Source organism: Symphalangus syndactylus, chromosome 6, assembly GCF_028878055.3.
Source record: "Symphalangus syndactylus isolate Jambi chromosome 6, NHGRI_mSymSyn1-v2.1_pri, whole genome shotgun sequence".
NCBI classification, from domain to species: domain Eukaryota; kingdom Metazoa; phylum Chordata; class Mammalia; order Primates; family Hylobatidae; genus Symphalangus; species Symphalangus syndactylus.
The window spans coordinates 122,772,009-122,796,242 of NC_072428.2; the positions used below are offsets into that span (position 1 = coordinate 122,772,009).

The 24,234-nt window shown below is 38.9% G+C and overlaps 1 protein-coding gene across 2 annotated transcripts in view; it reads right to left on the minus strand.

The window, feature by feature from the left end:
* The window catches only part of CHCHD3 (coiled-coil-helix-coiled-coil-helix domain containing 3), a 298,664-nt gene that overhangs the window by 47,161 nt on the left and 227,269 nt on the right, over positions 1–24,234 (minus strand). For both annotated transcript variants that reach the window (XM_055284058.2, XM_055284057.2), the window contains one exon: positions 5,571–5,641. In XM_055284058.2, the coding sequence (XP_055140033.1) occupies positions 5,571–5,641 (71 nt within the window). The remainder of the gene's footprint in view (positions 1–5,570; positions 5,642–24,234) is intronic.

A 24,234-nucleotide genomic window follows, 5' to 3' on the forward strand; every position in this document is an offset into this window, starting at 1 on the left:
ATTGACCAAGAAACAGGAGGCCGGCAGCACTCCGGGTACATTGCTGTGAGGCTTCTCTTACATGCTATTCTATCATGAGTGCTTTATGTGTTGGTCATCCTGGCTAGAGTATGAGCTCCATAAGGGTAAGAACTCCTTCTAATGTGCTAGAGGTTTAGCAGCATCTAGAATTTGTTTAAAAACAAATACCGAGATTTCTCCGATGGCACATAGTTTCATAACTTTTGGTATCATAATCAAATGCAGTATTTATTACTTTGTGCTAGGTCTGTGTTAAGAACTACACATGTAACATTATTAAAATAATACTTTGTTTAATTAATTACCTATGAGGCACAGCATAAGGATTAATATAAAATATAATTTGCATTAGGATGAGCTGTAACATTACTAGCACCATATAATAGAAACTAGCACCCTAAGTTGTTATAAAATGCGACATGAAGTGTTGACAATTACTGTTTTAGTTGGATTGAGAAAAGAGAAGGTATTCCTTTTGAATTAAGGTTACATGTAAGAAGAATGCTGGATTTGCTCAGTGATTTAGGTTTTAGAGCTAAAATTTTAAATCTATTGTGGGAAAATAAACAGTCCAAATTATCTTCGAATCCTTAGTTCCCACTGAAATCATGGTAAGTAATATTTTTAATAACTTGATATGCATTGGGAATGTAATCACCCCAAAAGAGGAGAACTAACTTTGATTTTTTAAAAAGATCATCATTTAAAAAGTCTGTCTTCCTTTTGTTTTTCTCTGATGAACTCTGAGTTCCACACACTAGTAATAAGATCCTGGCCTGTTTTCTTAGTTGTATATTCAGGCTTGGCTTGTCACACAGGGGCTCTATGAATGAATGATGTGTGGATAAAGTAGGAGACAACAGTCCATTAATTCTCAAAGTATTTTACTGCCGAAACTATAAATTGAGGGGCTGAAGTATGAGTTAATATTTTAAGCATCCCTAAAATAATTCGATTAGCTATCCCGGTAGGTTGCATCAATGTGCTGGTGTTAGTTATGGGCAGCTTCAAGTGCTCTTAGCTTTCTTTCTCTTTACAGTGATTTGTATGACCCCTGATCAGGTATATAATACTGCCCTTGACACTGCACTTTAAAAAGCTTCTATCTCCTGTAACCAAGATGCACAAAAATGAATCCTACTTTCATCAGATACAATTAACTAAATTATCCTCAAAGTCCTTCAGAACTTGTTGCCTAAGAGAAACTGTTGAGTTCAGGTTCAGGTTCAAGATAGAGCTCCTCAAGGTGATGCTTACAAGTGCTAAGCTGGTCATACAGATTGGAGCCAGTGAAAATAATCTGACCAGGCGAAAAACCCCTGTCATGCAATGCAAATATTATATATTGTCTTACAAAAGTCCTGATTATCTGAGATGGCCAAATTTCTAAAAAGAAATATCAGTCTACTAAGTAATCTCTGTGCCTTCAGAGATGGTAAGCATCTCCTATACCCAATACACTATCACTTCCTAGGTGTGAAGCTAATGAACTCACTGCAAATCAAAATACAACATTCTAGGAAGCTCAGTCTAGCAGGAAGTAGCTGGGAGAAAAAACGATATAATGAAAGCCACTCTCTAAAAAACTAGCTATTCGAATTTCTTCACAGTGTGTTAAAACCTAGGTTTTGGGTGCACTGGAGTTAGTCAAAACGCAAAAATCCAAGGGCACAGTCCCCAAGATTGCTCTCACTTCTGACACATCAATAGCAAGTTTGCGGGGCAGGGGAGGGGGGATCCAAACCACCCAAAATTCAATGGTTCAATAATTCACTGAAAGAACTCAGAACTCACTGTAAGCTGTTAAACTCAGTTATGGTTTACTATAGGGTAATGATACAGAAAATCAGCCAAAGGAAGAGATGCATAGGACCGAGCCTGGGGGTTTCCAAATGCAAAGCTTCCAATGTCCTTAGGACCTGCTGCCCTCCTGGTATCAATGTGTGACAGTGCCCATGGAGTCCTGTCAACCAGGAAAGCTCACCTGAGTAGCACTGTTCAGAGTTTTATTGGAGCCTCATTAAACTGCTTGACTGATGGTCCACATGATAAACTCACCTCCCCAGAGGCTAAGCTGATACCACATGGTCCAAGGGGCCCAGCAAGAATAGCAATTTCTTTTTTCTCTCTCATTTATTTATTTATTTAGAGACAGGGTCTCGCTCTGTTGCCCAGACTGGAAGGCAGTGGTGCTATCTCGGCTCACTGCAACCTTTGCCTCCTAGGCTCAGGTGATCCTCCCACTTGAGCCTCTCTCCCGAGTAGCTGGGACTACAGGCATGCGCCACCACGCCTGGTTAATTTTTGTATTTTTTTTTGTAAAGACAGGTATTCACCATGTTGGACAGGCTGGTCTCAAAATCCTGGGCTCAAGCAATCTGCCCGCCTTGGCCTCCCTAAGTGCTGGGATTACAGGCATGAGCCACCACACCTGGCTGAGAATAACAATTTCTATCACTTAGGAAATTCCAAGGATTTAGAATTTCTCAGGAGCTTGGTCCAAAATCCAGACCTCTCTTTGGCCAAGGCCAATTCCTTACTACACAGTTTGGCCATATTATTAATTATTCTTGAATAATATTTAATAGGTAAGACAGAATGATGCTGTTGAGGTTCTGTTTAAAACAAAGCCTAACTTACAGGGCCCTGCTGACTTGCAGGGGGTCAGCCATCATGATGTCAACGTTGTGCTTCCCGTGGCCTCTTGCACTCCAAGCCTAGTTCAGGCTGAATGACATGGCAGCTGGGCAGAGATTCAGGACAGAGATTTTTCCATCTAAAATCCAGACCTATCTTTCTCTATGAAATCCACTCTCCACTGATTTTCCGACCTGCTAACCTCATAATTCTGGTTCTTTTGTCCCTTTTATCTAAATGTTAGGGGATGAATTGTGTGCCCTGAAAATCCTAAGCCCACTGCTCAGTACCTCAGAATGTGACTGTATTTGGGGTGAGGGGTCTTTGAGGAGGTAATTAAATTGTAGTGAGGTCACAAGGGAGGGTTTTAGTCTAATATGACTGGTATTCTTGTAAGAAAAGCAGATTAGCATGTAGACACAAGAGGAAAGACTGTCAAGACACAGGGAGCAGATGGCCATCTATAAGCCAAGGAGAGAGGCCTAGAAGCAACCAGCCCTGGCGTCACCTTGACCTCAGACTTCTGGCCTCCAGAACTGTGAGAAAATACCTGTTATTTAAGCCACCCGGTCTGTGGTACTTTGCAGTTCTGGCAAACTAATACACCAACCAATCACTAATTCATGTGTCTAATTTTTTTTTTTTTTTTTTTTTGAGACAGTCTTGCTCTGTTGCCCAGGCTAAAGTGCAATGGCATGATCTCAGCTCACTGCAACCTTTGCCTCCCGGATTCAAGCGATTCTCCTGCCTTAGCCTTAGCTACCTCAGTAGCTGGGATTACAGGCATGCACCACCCATGCCCAGCTAATTTTTGTATTTTTAGTAGAGATGGAGTTTTGCCACGTTGTCCAGGCTGATCTTGAACTCCTGGCCTCAAGTGATCTGCCTGCCTCGGTCTCCCAAAGTGCTGGGATTACAGGCGTCAGCCATCACGCCTGGCGCCATCTCTAAACTTTCAACAACTTTTTTTTTCTCTTGCACTTGTAGAGACTTCCCATCTGATTTTTTTTTCTTTTTCTAAGACACAGTCTCGCTCTGTGACTGGAGTGCAATGGCACAATCATAGCTCACTGCAGTCCTGGGTTCAAGCAGTCCACCACTTCAGCCTCTCCAATAGCTGGGATCACAAGTATATGCCCCTACAACTGGCTAATTTTTAAGTTTTTCTTTTGTAGATACAGGGTCTGACTATGTTGACCAGGCTGGTTTTGAACTTCAGGCCTCAAGCGATCCTCCTGCCTCAGCCTCCCAAAATGCTGGGATTACAGGTGTGAACCACCGTGCCTGACCTTATCTCATTCTTCGAGTTCTTATTTTTCATGTCTCCAACTAAACCTCACAGCCACTGTCAGGTTACTTTTCCTTCAGGAGCCCAGAAATCAGAGCACTCCTCTGGTCAAACATCTTCCCATGACTCATTGCTCAATGAAGACCAAACTTCACAGCCCAGCAGCTAATGACCCACTGACCTTTCCAGTTTTATCTTGCACTAGTCTTTCTGACTCAAGCCACTGCTTTGTCATCCACCAACTACAGAGCACAGTTTTTCTTCTGAATATCTTTCCCATCCACCTACTCAATACTCTTCTTAAAGGCTGAACTAAAAAATCACCTTCTTTATGAAAACTTCACAGATCACTCTAGTCAAAATTGATCTCTAATGTATCCTAAATTTAGTTGTTTTTATAGCTATTGTCTTAGAATAAAGAAATACTCAGGGAGCCAACTCGAAGGTTCTCATGGGATAGAGACAAAAAAAGATTTACCACCTAAAAAAAAGTCACTATATCATTAGGGAGAAAAATAAACACCTAACTTAAAATAATATATGTAGAGTAACTTAAAAAATCTATAACCAGCTCTATTAATATGTCTAAATTCTTAAGATCTCACATTAATCTCTAATAGTGAGACTTGTGGCCCACCCTGGGAAGGTCTCTCTCTGCTGCCTCTAAAGAGATAATTCACTATGGAAGGCTGAACGGCTTTGGCTCTTTAAATAAACCTCAAACTACCTTTAATTTTTAAAAAATTTTATTTTAATCCACATTACAATAACACTAATATCCATTACCACACAAATTGTACTGTAGCAGAAAGTAGTAATTCCACCTTAGGGTTTAATCATTTTATCAAATGCTTGTAAACATGTGCAAGGAAGGAGGTCAGAGCCCGATGCAATCTTTCAACTAAAGCTGTCACAACAACTTTTTTTGCTTCACTAATTTGCGCATGTGCTACTAGTAGAGGTTACACAATAGGACTATTTATATACTCAGAAAAATTCTGAATGATGTCTTCTTACCTAATGTGAGAACTGGCAGCAAAGGGAAAGTACAAGGCTATGGGTCACGGACACTTTGATCCATCAATTACAGAACATTCATTTAAACACTCCAAGGATTAAGAGAGGTAGCAATTTAACATCACCTTCATAATCAAGGGCCAGGTAAAGTCTATGATTTAAAGGCTTTCAAGGTACATGTGAAGAAATGAAAACAGCCTAACCATAAGAAAGGCAGATACCCAAATTTGCACATGCCCATCATTTTATTATACAAAAGTGAATGGTTTCTATGTTTCCCTTAATAGAGTAGCAATTTAGCATGACCTTCATAATCAAGGGCATTCTATTTTATATATTATTACGAATGATAATTCTATTACCATTGCTTTCAATTTCCCCCAGTTCATAAAATACATTGATTTGTAACAAGCTTTCATCAAATGCCTTTTTCTTGACATCTGAATTCCAGTATAGTAGATAACATGGCCCCATCTCAACCACCCCAAAACTCTTCCAAGTATTCTAGAGTGCTATATAACAAACTATGTTCTGTGCAAAAAGCACTGAAAGTGTGCTTTCATCTTGTTAAGAATAGTAAATAATTATAATACTATTAAAAACTTACTTGAACTTTGCTTCTACCTCTTCAGCAGCTTTCTGATATTGTTCAGTGGTGACTCTGTAGAACTCTGAGCTCTGTGGACAAAGATTGATAGCAAAGGTTTCACTATCCAAGATGACAAAACGTGTGGAAGATTTACAACTTCAAAAAACACATAAAACCTTGTTTCAGCCACTCAAGCAGTAGAAGGCTTTCTTGTATAGGTGGCATGGATACTTACAAAACACATGTAAAGCTACTCGTTTAAATAACAGTAGAGTTGTTGGTATGCGGATTGTAATTACAGAGTAAACGTTCACAGTTACAATTCCTTATCATTTGATCCTTTGGAGAAAATTCCTAACATTTTGGAAAGATTCTTTAGATTGCCATTATTTGGAATCTACTCTTGTAAGATCAAAGGATGCCTGAGATCAAAAACTGAAATTCACACATATTCGTATTTGTCTATTATTCCATTGGTGTTCCTACTTGGATATTAAAGATCATTTCTTTCCACACAATATTTTTGTCATCAAGATGGTATGGCTCATGCCTGTAATCCCAGTACTTTGGGAGGCCGAGGTGGGCGGATCACCTGAGGTCAGGAGTTCGAGACCAGCCTGACCAATATGGAGAAACCACGTCTCTACTTAAAAAAAAAAAAAAAGAATTAGCTGGGCGTGGTGGTGCATGCCTGTAATCCCAGCTAATCAAGAGGCTGAGGCAGGAGAATCACTTGAACCCAGGAGGTGGAGGTTGCGGTGAGCGGAGATGGAGCCATTGCACTCCAGTCTGGGCAACAAGAGCAAAACTCCATCTCAAAAAAAAAAAAAAAAAAAAGTTTTCTTTATGGAGCTTAAGTTGTTCTATCATTTCCACATGACCACAAGAACAGCAACATTTATAACTAATCAGTAGGAACAAGGGGGCAGATTTAGATAATTTTAATAACAAAAAATGTTTCCACTATGAACATGAATGGACACATAAACAACATAAACCAAGATGCAGTGGCAAAGTAATGCCTTTCCTGGGGCAGCAAAATTTATCCATTCTGACTAGCTACACTGAAACTGGTCTTATTGCAGGAGATGGCCTAAATGACCCCATGAGCCCTGAGACTCAATGAAATATCCTGCAAAATGCACTGCATTAAGAAAAACAACAACAACAAAACACCACCACAATATGGTAGTCTATTGTGTACCTTTCATTCTCTAATCACTCAGGTTTCAAATGCATGGCCTGGGATCATTTATTTTTTAATAAATCATTGTTGGTTGGTGAAAAAATGAAAGTGAAATCCTCTTCACACCAGCGACCCCTTTGCATTTAACAATCTAGGTTGTCCAATGACAGTCACATCCAGGATTCTTGGATGTAGATAAAATCAATAGGTATGTGATTAGACAGCAGACTCAGGGTGGCTAGAGCCATGGACAGGTCACCATTTGAGATGATGAATGGCTTTCTATCAACCTATAGTCCCCTACAATGCTAACATTTACTATAATCTTATTTGGGCTACGATTTATCTTTCTTGCACCTGATCAATAAAGATGAGCATAACAGTTGTAAGGATCGATTGTAGTTTTTTATCATTTTCAAGCACAAAGGTGCATTTCTGACATGAAGACAATATTCTACGTATACTGCTGCTGCATTTTATAAAATTGCAATTTGAGTGATCAACTGCACTTGTCTATATGCCGAGAGGTTTTAATTCCTCTGTAGATCTCAAGCTATCAAAAAACCATTTGTCATCTCAGATACTTAAGGTTATGTCACACCTTCCTATCTGTTTCACTTATAAGATTTTCTTCCCTTTAAAATACACACCAGTCACAACATGCTCTTTTGCAATGTTTGGTGTAATCTTTCCTTTGAACCCTTCTGACAAAGAATGTAGCAAAAAGACAGTTACTAATCACTAACAATACTTACTCTCACTAAAGATGAGAAACTCCCCAATTACTCTAATGAACTGTTGAGTGGGTATTATGTTACTGAACTATCTATTAAAATGCTGGCTAAGCAATAAAACCTTAATTAATACTTTTGCTTAGTTTAAGCACTGGAACTGTAATATCTGGACAGAGACAGGACTAAGTTGAAAGATCTGGTTTCTGGTTCTGTTCTGTGACCTCGAGCAGGTCTTTAATCTCCCCCAGCTTCCCTTCCAGTGTTCCTAACCCGTCGAGTATGGATGATAATATTATCCCTGCTTATTTTTGCCAAAGCTGTTGAAGAAATCAAATAAGATAGGCAAGAGGGCTGTGAAATCTGTTAAATGTTTTCAGAGTAATATCAACATCTCAACAAAATAATTTTGGAGGAAAATAATTAGGGTAATTCCATTCTAGGTATAGATTCTAAACGGTAAAAAGCAAATATTACTCGTTTTATTAAGAATGTGCACAAAAGCAAGAGTTTGCCATAATACAAATTAGTCAGTTCCTCTCTGCTTTGCCATGCCAAATGCAGTAAAATTATTAATAATTTTGTCAACTTTCCTATGGGATGTTAAAACACACACACACACAATCACACACACACAAAACCCAGTACCTGTGTTGCTTGAAAACTTAGCACATAATTCTCAAATTAAAGCTTTAGGCTTTATGTATGCTCCATACTTCTACCTCAGCAACCAGTTTCCCATATTGCATAAATCTTTCCAATAAAGAAAAGTCCCCAGGGGGTAACATCATGTAACAACCAAGGGAATAAACGCAAGTATTCTCAAGATCTATGTGTAGACAGTGTTTAATTCATTATTTAAGTATTCACTTATTCATGAAAGAAAACTAAATTCTTACTGTCCTAATAACATCCATCTTTGGGAATCAGACGCTCAAGAAGCTTTCCATCTGACATGGGAGGAAACAACAATTATTATCATGGAAAGTCACAAATGCTGAGTTAAAAGTCATAGATAAGTGTTACTGGAGTTCAGAAAGAGTAGAGATCTCCTTTGGCCTCAGAAGACACTTTTACAAATGAACAGAACTCATTCAAAAAAACAAACAAAAAAACAACCAACCCAACAAAAAACACTCATTCTGTTTTCCAGTGACAGAATGGATAAATACTGGGTATTCATACAGTGAAAATCTACAAAGTAAAGGAGTGAATTAGACAAACATGCAGAGCAAAAAAGTGGTAGATCTGATCGGTAGGATGCACCTTATGCCAAGACTGGAAAAGTGAAAAATAATGAACAAGAATAGTAAACACCAAGGTCCACTGATGATCTCCGAGTGGTAGCAGTCATGTGGTGTGGTGGAAGTACACAAAAGGAGCAGGATGCCACAAAGTATGGGAACACGGGCTTTGCTGGGTTGCTATATTTTTAAAAACGAGGTGTGGGCATGCAGCTAGTCGTTACATTGGCTTAAAATATTTTATAGGCCGGGCACGGTGGCTCATGCCTGTAATCCCAGCACTTTGGGAGGCTGAGGCAGGCGTATCACAAGGTCAGGAGTTCGAGACCAGCCTGGCCAACATAGTGAAACCCAACCTCTACTAAAAATACAAAAAATTAGCTGGGCATGGTGGCTCATGCCTGTAATCCCATCTATTCAGGAGGCTGAGGCAGGAGAATCACTTGAACCCAGGAGGTGGAGGTTGCAGTGAGCCAAGATCACGCCATTGCATTCCAGCCTGGGCAACAGAGCAAGACTCCGTCTCAAGAAAAAAAAAAAAAATTAAATATTTTATAATACAGACAAAAATTGTATTACTCCCACCTCCCTCCAAAGGGGTTAACAATACAAGATTTTGTTTGGCTAGAATATAAAAGTGTATTGGGCAGGGCGGGCAAATCCTGAAGAGGCTGGCTAAGTGGGGATTTTATATATTCTTGAATACTAACTGTTGCAGTGTATACACAATACTAAGCAAATATACTCTCTTCATTTTCATTGTGAAAAAATTTTAAAGTTACAGAAAATAGGCAACAGATTCCCATCTATCCTTCACCTAGGTTCCCCTTATGTCCACATCTTAGATAATTATAATACAATTATCAAAGGTAATGATTTAACAATGTTACAATAGTAGTAACTGAACTACAGACTTAATTCAGCTATTTCCAGTTTTCCCACTAATGTTCCTTTTCTGTTTCAGGACTTAATCTTGGATCCTATGTTGTATTAATTGCCATGGCTCCTTAGTCCCCTCTCATCTGTAACAGTTCCTCAGTTTTCCTTCTCTGTTATGACCTTGACGCTTCTGAAGAATACTGGTCAGATATTTTGTAGAGTGACTCGTGATTTGGGCTCACCTAGGCGTTTTCTCATGGTTAAGAGTTTACGCACTACTGGGAAGAATTCTACAGAAGCAATATGCCCTTCTCCTGCCTGATTTCAGGGGCTACCTTATGGCAACAGATCTTTTTATTGATGTTGACCCTGATTACCTGATTAAAGTAGTGTCTCTGGGGATTCTCCAAAACAAAGCTACCATTTTTCCTTTCTGTAATTGAGATCTTACAGGAGACACTTCGAGACTATGCAAACGTCCTGTTTCTTCTCAAAGTTTTGTCCATCACCTTTTGGTATCCACTGGTGAGTCCTGTCTGCAGCAATGATTACCGTAGTGTTCTGATGGTACATCGATTTCTTTCGTTTTTGTTTGTTTGTTTTAAGATGGAATCTCACTCTTTTGCCCAGGTTGGAGTCCAGTGGCACAATCTCAGCTCACTGCAACCTCCGCCTCCCAGGGTCAAGTGATTCTCCTGCCTCAGCCTCCCGAGTAGCTAGGATCACAGGGGCACGTCCACCACACCCAGCTAATTTTTGTTGTGAGCCCTTGGTTCAAGGTCTATGGACCACCTGCTTCAGAGTCACTTACGGAGCTTATTAAACAGTAGAGTCTTGGGCCACATTCTGAATCTCTGGGGATGGGGCCAGGAAGCTGCATTTTTTACAAGCAGCTTGGGTGATTCTGAATACACACACTAAATTTGTAAACTACGGGGTTTCTAGAACAATGTGAGAATAATATAGTATTTAGCTTGCCATTCAAAGTGAAAAAAAATCAGTGTTTTTGAAGAATGATGGCAAATAACCACTTTTCATAATTAAATATAGCTATAATCTTTACAAAGGTACTCCAAATTAGTGATTCTGCCAATGTTGTTGGCAGATCACTGGTGGACCCCAAACTGCTCCAAGAACTCTGTCTTCACACATTGCCTAGCAACACCACAATGTTCCTACCCTGAATGGGTACTGAGAGGTAGCAGCACAACCATTTTCAGAAAAGTTGCTTTTGTTATCTCTGTTGTCTTGAGATGGTAATAGGTTGCACATGCTGCTATCTTGTTTATTAATTATAGATGACTGTTACTTTAATGTCATCTGTTTTCTTTGGTTAACCCTACAGTTTGTAGTAGGAGATATATCAATTTGTCCGATCATTTACTAATAGCTGAATTGTAAGACTTGTATGATCTGTGCTCAAATAAGGAACAACCACATTCCTATTTCCAAAGAAGATGTGTACATTCCCTCCCAAATTTGTTAAGAGTAATTACTCATAGTATATGGAATGGGGAAGAAATCCTGTTAAGATGACCTTAAAAAGATAACTAAAAAGAACAAGCAGGCCGGGCGAAGTGGCTCACACCTGTAATCCCAACACCTTGGGAAGCTAAGGCAGGTGGATCACTTGAGACCAGGAATTCAAGACCAGCCTGGATAACATGGTGAAACCTCATCTCTACTAAAAATACAAATTAGCCAGCTGTGGGGGTGGGTACCTGTAGTCCCGGCTACTCGGCTGGCTGAGGTATGAGAATCGCTTGAACCCAGGAATCAGAGGTTGCAGTGAGCCAAGATTGTGCCACTGCACTCCAGCCTTGGCAACAGAGCAAGATCTGTCTCAAAAAAAAAAAAAAAAAAAAAAAAAAAACAGATGTGGAGAAAGAAAGACGTCCATGATCTTACAAGGTGGTCTAAGGTGGTCTTCTAATGAATAATAATTTTTTTGTGTGTAACAACATATCACTTCTGTGCCTATAAGGTCCTTTACAGCCTAAAATAAAAACTATCTTCATTCATATTCACTCTGCGTATTGTCCTGCCCCATAAACAGCAGAAAAAATACTTGACATGATTTGTCCAATGGTACGGTTAATACAAATTTGTGGCAGGTAAATGTGATTTAATTCAAATATCAAAGGTGTGATTTAATAATTTCTTTCTTTAAAACAGAAAGTCTTATTGTTTGATATAAGCATAAAACATGTTTTCCATCAAGACTCTTTGAGAAGGTAGATCTCATAAATTTAAAGTAGAATGACAGTACCTCTTAGATGTGTTAGCACTATCAACCATCTGATAAAGACTTGCACATCCTTGTCAAAGATAAGCCAAGTAAGCTCCTAGGAGGTAAACTATATCTAAAACAACAATATAATTCTCCATATTTGGAAGATATTTCTGTCACCTATTTTAATAGACAAGGCATCATTGGAAACAATAGGTATTTTGATTTTCTGTATTAAAACACATTCCAATCTAAGGCATCATGGATCAATTACTGAAAACATGGGCAACAAACTGTGTGGGGAGACTGAATGCTCCATTGTACATTTTAATACGTTTCCTGTAAAACCTATTCATATGTCATCCACAGAACTCTGCACTTAGGTGGGCGATTCTTAGCAGTACAGCATGGTGGTTAAGAACACGGACTTTGGAGCCAGATGGCCAAATCATGGCTCTACCCTTGTGAAACTGAGTAAGTTACTTAACCTTAACAGTTACTTTTCCTCTGTAAAACAGGAATAGTGTAATAATGATTACCTAATAGGATTCTCTGGGGATTAAATAAGGTAATATATGTAAAACTCTTTGTAGCACCAGGGACTTAGGAATGCGACCTATTATTAAAAATTATTTGAACAGGGGGAAAAAAACTGTATAGTGTGGGGTGGGGTGGTTTTTTAAAAAAGCCATTTTAATAAAAATTTAAATCTTTAAAACAAAAGCCTATTCTTCCATTAACCAGACATTGGTGAATGTTGCTCACACTGCTTACCTGTTCTGTTTTTCTGTTCCTCAAGATGGATGGGAAATATGAAGACAATAGTGGACCAGTGTCAGAAGCGTTAATAGCTACGGAATTAACTAACCACCCCATATAAAAAATCAAACCAATAACATTTGACCTTATCACTAATGAAATCCAATTAACTACATTAAACAGCCAAAGTACTTTAATGCCAAGACTTCCCAAGGCCTTGCTTTTTACTCTACATGTGAATCTCTAAGATGAGAACTACTGTTCATGATTCTCAAATTGATTGCTCATGGAGCATCTTGAGGGAAGAGAATCTCCTAAAATGGTCCATGAGAAAAGCCAGATTAAAGAAAAGTCCAACCACATGTCAATCCTGTACTTTCTGGCATGCAACTTTTCTTTTCTCAAAGCGGCATTTTCTTATGGGTTATTTTTTAAACTGATGTTCAAAAGGTAATTGGCAATATTGAAAAATGATTCCAAAACTGATGAAGATTGATGGTATCACCTTTTATTCAGTACTAATAAAGAAGGGCATGCAATTATCTTGAATTTTAAAAATCTGAGATGAAATCCTTTAAGAAAATTATTGCTATACCCTCCCCTGTTCTCTCAGAACCCAGTGGTAGATGGCAAAAATGGCCACCATGCTTTACTCTTTTCTATATCCGTGCCCCCAGCAACATGACCTCACAGCTTCTCTCATGATGGGAGTATGGAGTTTACTTCCCCATCCCTTCAGTCTGGGCTGTGTTTGTGTCTTGCTCTGGGCACCAGAATATGACAAGAGTGATGGTACGCCAGTTTCAAACCTGGGCCTCTCTCTTGCAACCCTGCACAGGGCCATGTCAATCACCCCAGGCTAGCCTGCAAGCGGGAGAGAGACTACAAGCTATCTATGGTGAGGACAGCCTAGAGCAGCCAAACCTCAGTCAACTCAGCAGGAGTGAGCCCAGCTGATAACAGTCCAAATTGGTAACCTGCAGAATCAGGATGTGAATAAAATGGTAGCTGTTTTAAGCCACTAAGTTTGTGGTAGTTCATTATACAGTAAAAGCTAACTGATTATGCTCCTTCTCTGTGTTCTTACAAAGAAGAGACTTTTATAACTTACCACACTGTACCAACAACATGTATTTCTGTGTGGTCCCCACCTATTCCATAAGCTCCCTAGGAGTAGGTATCTTGTCCTATTCATCATTATACCTAGAGCACTCAGCAAACTCCATGACACACAAACTCACAGAAATGTTAGAGTGACACCTGCGATTCTAAACAGCACTTCAACTGTTGCTCATATTTAAAACAGGATAGGATAGAGACAAGTCTAAAGTAAATGAAATAATGTTATAGTGAGGATGAAAAGAAATACTACCCTTATTATAACTACTACAAATTGACAAACACTTCAGCCTGCAATGCTACCACAAAAAGGAAATGTATATCACTTAAGATGTGTTCAACTACAATAATAGTACAGTAACAGTTGAAGCTTGAAACAGTAGCTTAAACAAGTAAGGGGTTTATTTTTCTCGTGTAATAAGAAATCTGGATGGGAAACTCAGGGCTGATATAACTATGCAAGTGTATCAACAAATAACTAGGCCCCCTCTTCTGTCTTCCCTTGTAGCCACCCTGAGCAGTTGACTTCTGTCTTCATGGTTCAAGGTAGCTACTGCACCTGCAGTTATTATGTCCATGTCCTCAGGGTGGAGGAAGGGGGAGGTCCAGAGATTTGTACTTCCACCCCTTCCGCTACAATTATATCATGCAAAGGAGGCTGGGAATCCCAGCTACAAAGGAGGCTAGGAAATTGATTATTTTTGTTTTCTCACTTCTAGGGTAAAGAAGAAGGAAGAAAGAATTTGGAATGGGTGTTTACTGAGTGTTATTTATTGTACCTGCCACAGAGAGCTGAGGTGACAGCACAAAATCAAGTACAAAACAAAGTGGTTGATTTTAGATGCAAGTATTCCAATATTTCTTTCCAATCTCCCTTAAACTAATTTGGGGTATGGGGGGGATTTACCCATCTGGTATCTTCATCCCCAAGAACAAAGTTTCTAGACCGTAAGGAAGGAAACGAGAATCAACAAGAGTGGGCATCATTCCCGAGTCTCTCTGGGCTGGCCGTGGCCCAGGATTTTGAATGTGCGATACACTGCCATTTTCCATTTTCAGAAAGTCTAACTTTTAAAAGTGTATATTAAAATGCACATGCACAGATACACATTATTGCTTGATTTGAAAACTATCTGTTTTCAAGTTCTAAATTTGATCAAAAGAAAACATGCACATACATACACAGTATTCGTGCAATATTTGCTCAGATTCTGAATCGTTTTATTATAACTAGTATGATCATACCCGTCGCATGTACAAAAAGAACAAATCAAAGAGGTCATAAGAAAAATGTAACTGGCTCTTGTCAGTTCTTTTATAGAATGCTTCATATGGAGATTAGGGCATGACTATGTAACACATGAGGGCTGAGGTACAATTTAAATTCTGGTGGCCTGACCCTATCTCCCGGAAAAGAACAACAAGACAATTGCCTGTCCATTCAAGGATGGTGGCAACTCCACAGATCCTCAGCACCAAGAGAATGGTGGCAGGAACAAGTCTGGTCCTGTACCTTCAAGGTACAATACCACACTGGCTGAAGGTGAGACTGTCCTGTGTCTAAACTGGTCTATAGTTACTGCTAACAACTGCAGGCCTCTTCTTCCTCCTACAACACATGCAAACACAAGTGTCACTCTAAGTGGCAGCCAATTCCAACAAAGAGGTCCAGGGTGCCACAAACACCAATGTCAAATAACAGCAGTTCCCATTGTTGAGTAGCCAGATTCAAAAGTCTTAATTATACTTTTTGTTATAATCCTCACCCAGGAACTATGATATATAATCAGCTAGATGTAGGCAAGTATGTTTTCCCAAAGGTGAGAGTTAAGCACTTGGGGACCCAATTTAATGCTGCATTAATTGCTGTGCAGCTACAATTCCAGGCACAGAAGCTCTGAAACAGTTATTTACTCAGTGGCATCAGGTGTTCAGAAGGAGTTCATGACTTGTCAACCATTCTGTCTTTTTACAGAATTACACAGAATCAAGAGATTGACTTTGCAATGAACTACATTTTTTATCAGAACTTTAAAAGCTATGGTTTTTTTAATCAGTAATAGTACAAATTTAGTTTATCTAGAAGTTTTAATATTTCTTCTATCAGAAAGCCTAATGACTGGTTTGAATTTTGCCTTTCTTGTGTCTATACTCTGAAGTCTGTTATAGGTGGGCAGAAAAGCAGAAGGAATTTGAAATTCTTGGTAAGAAAAGCAGCCCTCCAATGGAGTAGCTGGCACCTTAAAGAATATTTTATTACTGAAACTTCTTAAACCTATGGCCTTGAGTCCACTTCACTGACTCTCTCCTTTTATCCCCTACCCTCCATCTTTACTCAATGCCCCCAGGAGAATGCTGTCCTCAGACAGAAAAATCAAAGCTAACTTAAATGGTTTGCAAATTGCCAACGTCGGTTCAGATTCACAGTATATCAGATCCAGTATTCTGTTTCTGAAAGGTACACTAAGGAATGGTTTGGGTTATTTAAACTGAGTCTTGCTTTTTAACATCTAAAATGAGGACTTTATCTTTCAGGATGACTGTATCAGTGGGACTATGTAAGTTCAGTACTTGGCATAGGGCCTGGTTTCTCCTTGTGGAAGGCAGAGGTTCTCCATCACAATGCCATTCTTACCAGCAACTCTTGGCTCCCTAAGGTAATCCAAAGAGCCTGGATTTCTATTCATTTACCTACGCAACTATGCGTGAACCTGAAGAACAATCATCAAGCTGATGGATTCAAACTGCATCTCCATGTATCTAACATTCAGCATTGCTATTTGTTTTATGTATGCACTGAACTCAAAAACCTAGTTATTTATCCTAAGTATCCCTAAATTTCTGCTAATAATCATTTGTGTATATGGATAAGTGAATCATAATTTGTCTCAGCCCTATTTCTTTTTCAAATCCATATCACCAGTCATCAATAATAAATAACCAAGTTAGCAGTTTCTAATGAATCAAAAATCCTATTACATTCCATAGTTAAGCCAAATTAAGATTCCCTATGGAAACAAGACTCTCACTGGTTTATCTTAAAATCTCTCCTTCCTCCTTAGATAACTCTAGTTTTAAGCTAGATATATGGTAGACAAAACTAAAATTCCAAGCTTGCTGCCAGTGAGGCTGAGCTGTAAGCAGAAGTGTTATATGGAACTTCCCAGTAGGCTGCTTAAAGGGAGTTGATCTAAGCTGACAGGGGATCTTTTCAGCCCTTTATCTCAGCCTGCAGTGTTGATGTGATGGCCAGAGCTCCAGCAGCCATCTTGGGACATAAGCTGACCTTAAAGAGCAAAGGCCTGTGTTAGGGTGCTGCAATGGAACAATAGGTGCCTGGGGCTCTGATGACACTGAAGCCACCATGCCAGCCTTTTATTAAACAAGAGAAAAATCTACTTATGTCAGCCATTCTATTTTTATGATAGACAGGGTGAAAGCAATCAGGAATAGACCTCTGTAAGCCCTAAGATGTTTGCTTTTTGTACACCTCATGAATAACTTCAATAAAGTCAAACGCAATGACACACTGGAAGCATCTTTCTCCTTTGCGGTAATGCTTCACTTCTACTTGTAGGGAATCTCCATTTCCTTCTGCCTCTCTCCTTTTCCAACAAAGAACAGGAAGAATTAAAAAATGTCAAAGCCATGTTGAACTCTAGCATCAAATCTTACCATCTCTGAGAAGTCACATTTCATGAAAACCCCATTATCTCCTGGGTGCCTTGGCAAAATTAATAAACGGCTTTTATAATTACCCTTTCGTTCCATCTTTACTATTTCTTATATAAAGAAACAGAGCTATTTAGAGCTTCTTCTGGCATTTCTAGTTTTATTCCAGGAGCTTTAGAAACTTCACTAATTAGAGTCTCAGGTTTTTTTTTGTTTTGTTTTGTTTTTCTTGATTTGGTTTTCTAATTAGAATAGGAATCCTAGATTCACTGACAGCCCTGCCACTACACAAGGATAACCTTAGTTACATTACCTCATGCTTCAGTTTCTTCATCTGGGGAATTAAAATAAACAACTGCACCAAAAACTCATTTGGCATTCTAAGTTTCCTTTTATTTGTTCACTTTTTTACTTCTATTAATACTAAAGGTCTGTGCCAGACACTGGGCCAAGAACTTGGAATATGATGGTGAGCAAACAGATGAATGGCCCTGCTTTTATGAAACTTAACATTATCATGAAGGAGACCGACATAAATTTAAAAATCACATAAATACATAATTAGTAAAGAATTACAGTGCTACTGGGTCACTATGTGGAAATTTTTTATTTCTAGGAAGTGGTTTTTGTAATGAGTCTCTAAAGCCCTATATTTCTCTGAAGTATCTACCTTCATATTCAGTTCTTAAGTTAGTTGTGGTCTTATTTCCTTTAAATTTCTCTAGCTATTTGCGTCAGACAATTCAAGCTTCATTTCTCTACTTGTAAAAGTTTATTCTGACCCCTTTAGGAATAAGAGGAACCTACCAGTTTTGATATGGAAAGAGGTCCAAGAAGAAAACAGAAAGGTACAAAACACTTTGAATATTTTATAAAATGATAAGCAAAAATACATGCACCCACATACCCAGAAATGTTCTGCAAGGAACAGTTGTTACAGATGTGAGAAGATACTTTTCTTTCTTTTATAGCCTTCTATAACAATTTAAGGTTTTAGCCTGGGCATGTGTAATTTTTATTAGAAAAATATGCCTTCATTTCCAGTATGTATTAAGTAAATTCTCATCACGCATGAAAGTTATCTAAATATTACTGGGAAAGTGACTCTAATCCTTTCTCTATTTTCCATGCTTAGATTGGGACTTCTCATCTATCACAAATGTAAGGTACTAATTTTTCTATTATTCTTTTTAAGAACAATGCCAATAAAAGGTCTCAAATCCTTCTATTATTGTAGCTCTTCTCCCTGTGATAAAGCAGTATCAGCCATCTACACTTACCTTTTGGACTTCTATATTACACACCTGAGACCTTTCTGCTTTTGACACGGTTGTATGTCTCATTGTTTATTCTACAAGAGTGAGACAAAGCAATTTCATAGTTATCAGAAGGGTTATCACAAGAATTTACCATGATGTCTTGCAAGACCTCTAGAGTAACTGTTAAATTACTTCATGGAACCGGCACAGGAACCTCCCATTTTCTCAAGGGCTGTGTGATGTGACACAGTCACTCTCCAGGTCATAAGTTTTCCTTGGGAAGTGCTCAATGAGGTGATGCCACATGCACATTTAACAGCACATCCACTGGATGGCTTTACACAGAATGTGTCACATTTGTATTGCCAACACATCTCAGGCTTGCACTCCATTTTACCCCTGGTCTCATATCATCTCCTATGACTAGGAACTCTGTAAAACTAACAAACTCTCTTGTGCGTGCTCAGCTACAGGCTGAGCACATGCACACAGAGTCCTCTTGAAAACTGCGGGCCAAGAGGAAAGCCATAAATGATCAGCCTTACCATGGATGAAGCAGGCAAACATTAGCTCCTTTAACAGTAATGCTCTTTAGCCCTGCATACATTCATAATTTTATATTAATAATCTGAAGGATTCATAACAGATGCTGATTTGGATGACATTGGCTTACCATTCCACCTTCTTCTCCAGCCCTCAGAGAAGCCAACCTAAAATCCATTCATTCAAGAAGCACTACTGCTGAAGAGCTAATATAATATGGGCCAGGCCAGGGGTAGGTCCTAGGAATGGAAGGCTGAAGACACCTCGAAAGGGTATTGGACAGAGAGCTCCAAACAGCTAACCAATTATAGTACACAGAGATAACCAGCTTCAGTTTGGCTGTCTTTCTTGCTTCAAGAGCTCCATATTATAGTGTCAATGCCACAGGAGGGAGGTATTTTTGTCATCCAACCTAGTGTTTCTCAAACTTCTAAGGACCATCCTATTGACTGAAAATATGATTACAGTAATCATAGAAATAACCAAGGACAGAGGAAACAAATTTTAAAGATTCTCGTAAAGAATTAGAAGACCTTGAATTATTATTTCTTTGGAATCAAGGTTGAGAGAAAAACTGAGTGAATCCAGTTATTACCCTTCAGCTAATTATCAATTAACTATAGAGACTCATAACCAACAGGTGGGAACAAGAATGCTTTCCAGAACAAAAGTTAAGTTTACAGACTACAGAAGGAGTCCTGTGAGGAAGGAGAAGTGTTGGTGGAGAAAGGAATCCTGAGGAGAGTAGGCTGGAGAGGCCAAGACAAAGCTTGCCTTCCTCCCACTTTTGCCTAGAACCCAACTTTTTAAAATAAGATTGCATCAAATCTCTAGCAAGACAAGATAGACACATTCTAATAGAGGCCAACATAAATAATTCATTCTGATTCAGAATATCTACTCAAGAACCTTCCTGAAGATTGAGCAAACCTCTGAACTCTTTCACAGGCATGATACTTGCTGTGCTCTTCAGCACCAGCTGAGCTGTAATCCCAGCAGAATCAAATCTATTTGCTCAGAAGTAATACCTTTCCAGCACCACAGAAAATACGCACCTCTCATAAAGGACGAGTACCACAAACAAGCTCAGTATCCCAGACTGTGCACATCTCTCTAAGTGAATAAGAAGATGAAACAACTCTGACTGACCGCTGCAGAGTGACAAGCAAAAGCCTTGAATGAGGAGGTGCTCTGATGGTGTACGCAAGGCAAAGCATCCTTAAGCTCAAAGGATCACTATGCTCAGGAAGTTATCTGTGTCACCTTTTGACATATAAAAGGTGACACAAATGAGTAAGACAGATTTACTCATTAAGAACTACGGTGTAATCCCAGCACTCTGGGAGGCCAAGGTGGGCAGATCACCTGAGGTCAGGAGTTCGAGACCATCCTGGCCAACATGGCGAAACCCCGTCTCTACTAAAAAATACAAAAATTACCCGGGCGTGGTGGCACTCGCCTGTAATCCCAGCTACTCGGGAGGCTGAGGCTGGAGAATCACTTGAACCTGGGAGATAGAGGCGGAGGCTGTAGGGAGCTGAGATCACGCCACTGCACTCCAGCCTGGGCGACAGAGCGATATTCCGTCTCAAAAAATAAATAAATAACTACAATGCTCACTCTTTTAAGGCACACACTTAATGTCTATATTCAATGAAGACAGTCTTGGGATTGGTGCAGGCAAGGGGTACAGAATTACCATCCAAGACAGTGTCTCATTGTAAATCTACTTTTATCACTGGCATCGTGCACTCTCAGAAGTCTAGGATGAACTGTATTATATTCTAAGCTGAGATTTTACCTAACAGAAAATACCATTCTTTCAAGTCTCCTGACTGGGGAGTAGGACAGGGAAGAGCTAGACTGTAGGTGTCTAGCACATACATTTCCTTGATAGTAACATTCGAAAAATTTGGAAGAAAAAGATTAGTAAAATCATTTGATTTTACCCTATCAAACTGGCTGTCTTACTTGCTTTCTTTCTCTTATTTCACAGATGCATTAAGTGTCAATGAGTAAACGAGGAAATGGGTTCCCTCATGGTTTGCTAGTAAGAGTATAAATTGGTACAATTTATGGCAACATGTTTCAAATGCCTTTCGAATGTACTCCGACTCAAAGGCTTCATGTCTGGAAATATGTGAAATAATCATGAATGTATATAAAAATTTAGCTAATAATTTGTTCATTGTGGAGTTCATCATACTGAAAAATGAAAAACAAGTATTTAGCCACAGAAAATAGCTAAAGTAACTAATAGATTATTCATATAATGGAATGATAGGGCTGCTTAGAGTTTGCTTTGTTTTTTCCCCCTTTCCCCAAGAGAAAAAAGGAGAGAAGAAATGTTTAAATTCCTTTAAGTTTTAGACCTCAGTGAATAGATATAAGAATAAGGACAGTTATACAACAGTTTCTTATGATTTTCCAAACTGTACCAACTCTCCTCTAGAACAAAAAAGGAAAAACAAAAATCTACCATTTTGGCACAGTACAAACCTATGCAACCACAAGGTCAATATAGACGAGAGAGTGGGGATTAATTTTTAAAAGGGGGTTGGGGGACAAACCAATTTTAAATTATGAAGGTTAAAGCCCTATTTATTATTGGTTCTCTGAAATTCTTCTGCCATTTGTTAAGTGAGTCAATGTTCATTTTTTATTCACTCAAGTATTTACTGAATGTATCTGCTACAGAGTAAGGTCCTAGGACCTGAATTAGATTTTTTTTCTAAAATTTAGTTATGTGATTCCAGTGCTTATGATCTACTGAGATGTACTATAACATTCATATTCAAAAGTCTCTGGAAAGAAGGGAGGCTCTGGAGATTCTTCCTATACAAGGGAACACAATTCTATCAGGGCAAGAGTTGAAAGCATAGGAAAGCTGGTGGAGTCTTGGACTGTCCGAAAGCAAATATTGTTAGGAATCAATTATTTCCTATGTTCATATCATTTGATTTTATGATAAAAACCAGCCAAGAAGGAAGTAAAGTTAGGGGCCACTATCTTTATTTTACCTACCAGGAATGGTATGTTTAAACAAGGTCACACATTTGCTGGTGTTCCATAAGATATTAAGTGCCAGAAATAAATCAGTCCCTAAGTCCAGAGCTAAAAGGCCTTAGGTCTTGAGGTTTAAAATATTATAGTTCCTTCAGTACAAAGCAGTAGATGGTACCCTACAGAGTACTTCACTAAGTCATGCCTTTTGTTGACCATGGAGGGTTTATATTTATTTCTTAACCAAACCACAATACCCAAGAAAAAGAAGATCCAATGCAGATGATACACATATCTGAAGTTTAATTTCTTTTCATCAATTTTAGCACAAACTGAGATGTTAATGATAACTGTGACATGGTTTTCTCTAGTGCTAGCAACACATGTAAAGTTACACAGGTGAATAGAAAAGTCAGTCTTAAGGGTTAATAATCTCAGATATGAATTGTAGAAAGCTCAAAAGTGGCAAAGGGATCACCGATCTATTTCAAAGATGTGTTTATCTTGTATTTCAAAGGAAAGGCCTTTTTGAAAGACTTGGCAGAGAAATATGCATGTGAATAGAGGCACATTGAAAAGTCTTAGCTTTCAGGTATAATGGCTCTCCCTTAGAAGGGAGTGTGCAGGATTCCTGAGTCTCTAAGGTGTATTTCATATGCTACCAAGTACAATATGCCCTGCAGTATTGCCTGTGTCCAGCTTCTATTTGGTGGCTCATTAGCATTTTCCTGCATTAAACTCTACCTAAAAGTTTTACCCCTCAAATGCAGAAAAGCAGTTCATTCATGTGGTACTGAAATGCACCAGAATATGTCATATTTGTTTAAAAAAAAAAAAAAAAAAGAGGGTGGGTGGGATGGGGAGAAAAAGATAGCTATAGAGGACCAGCAAACAAGTCTGATAGTCTTCTAGAAATATTCACGAAAATCTGTCCCTGAAAACTGCTGGTATTTAGTAGCCAATCTTTGCCACGTGGCTTTTCTGAGAATTGTTCTTAGAAAGATCCCACCAAGGGGTGATAATAAAATGCATTTCATCAAATGATCTTTCAGTCTGGCATGATGTCACTCTCTCACATCTTCCATGTGGGCTGCAAGTCTCCTTCCAAGGCCCATCTCATTTACTGTGTATTCTGCCTAGTGTAGGTCCAAGTCCTTCCAAACAAGACCTATAAGCAAGAATGCACCCATCCATGAGAGACAAAGCATATGCATTCTGTTAGTTCCCACAAAGGCAGACACTGGGGATTTAGGGAGCTGAGGTCTACAAAAGTCTTTAAAGAACAGCACATTCACTCTACACAAAAGAGGTTCTTGTGTGACCCTTGTGATCTGAACACATTTCAAGAGAAAGAGACGAGATCTTTACTTCTGAAAAAGATTTTTATTAAAAAGACAAATGTGAAACATAAATGGAATCGGGGTGAATAATGTGAATTAGGCTCTGAAATGATTCCTTTTCCTAGTACACATTCATAGAAATTACAGGACAAAGAAAAGTCTGCAATAACCAGGCTGTGTCTGAATGTCGCCTTATTGCTCAGTGTGACCCAAATGTAACCAGACCAAATCCATCAGCAGCTGAATGTAAATGGCCTTGTGCTAGGCTTAGTTTCAACAGGCATTCTCTTTGCCTGGTGAAGCCCTCTCTCCAACTAGAGGCCAAGTTATTAGGAAATTGTTTGTCATCTTAGATTGAATTGATCATTTGTTTCCCTGAATTCTTTCTCTCATCATTTACTCATTACACGCCTCCTCCTGATAGAAGTAGACATTTATTAGCTTCTGCATTCATTGCATTGGCAAACAGAAACATTCTGCTGCATTTCCTGGGGGTTTACCCATTTATCTACTGGATAAGAGACTGAAGTTTTCTACAGGGCAAAAAAATTAAAATATCAGTCAGGTTGACAGCTGGGAAAATGAGGGTCTCTCTGCGACAAGCTTGCTGGAGTTTTTGGTTTAGTAAGGAGCTGCAATGTTATTTCACCACACCACCACTTCATATGTAACTAGAATTGTGGGCTATCATCTGATGAACTAATATTCCACAAGAAT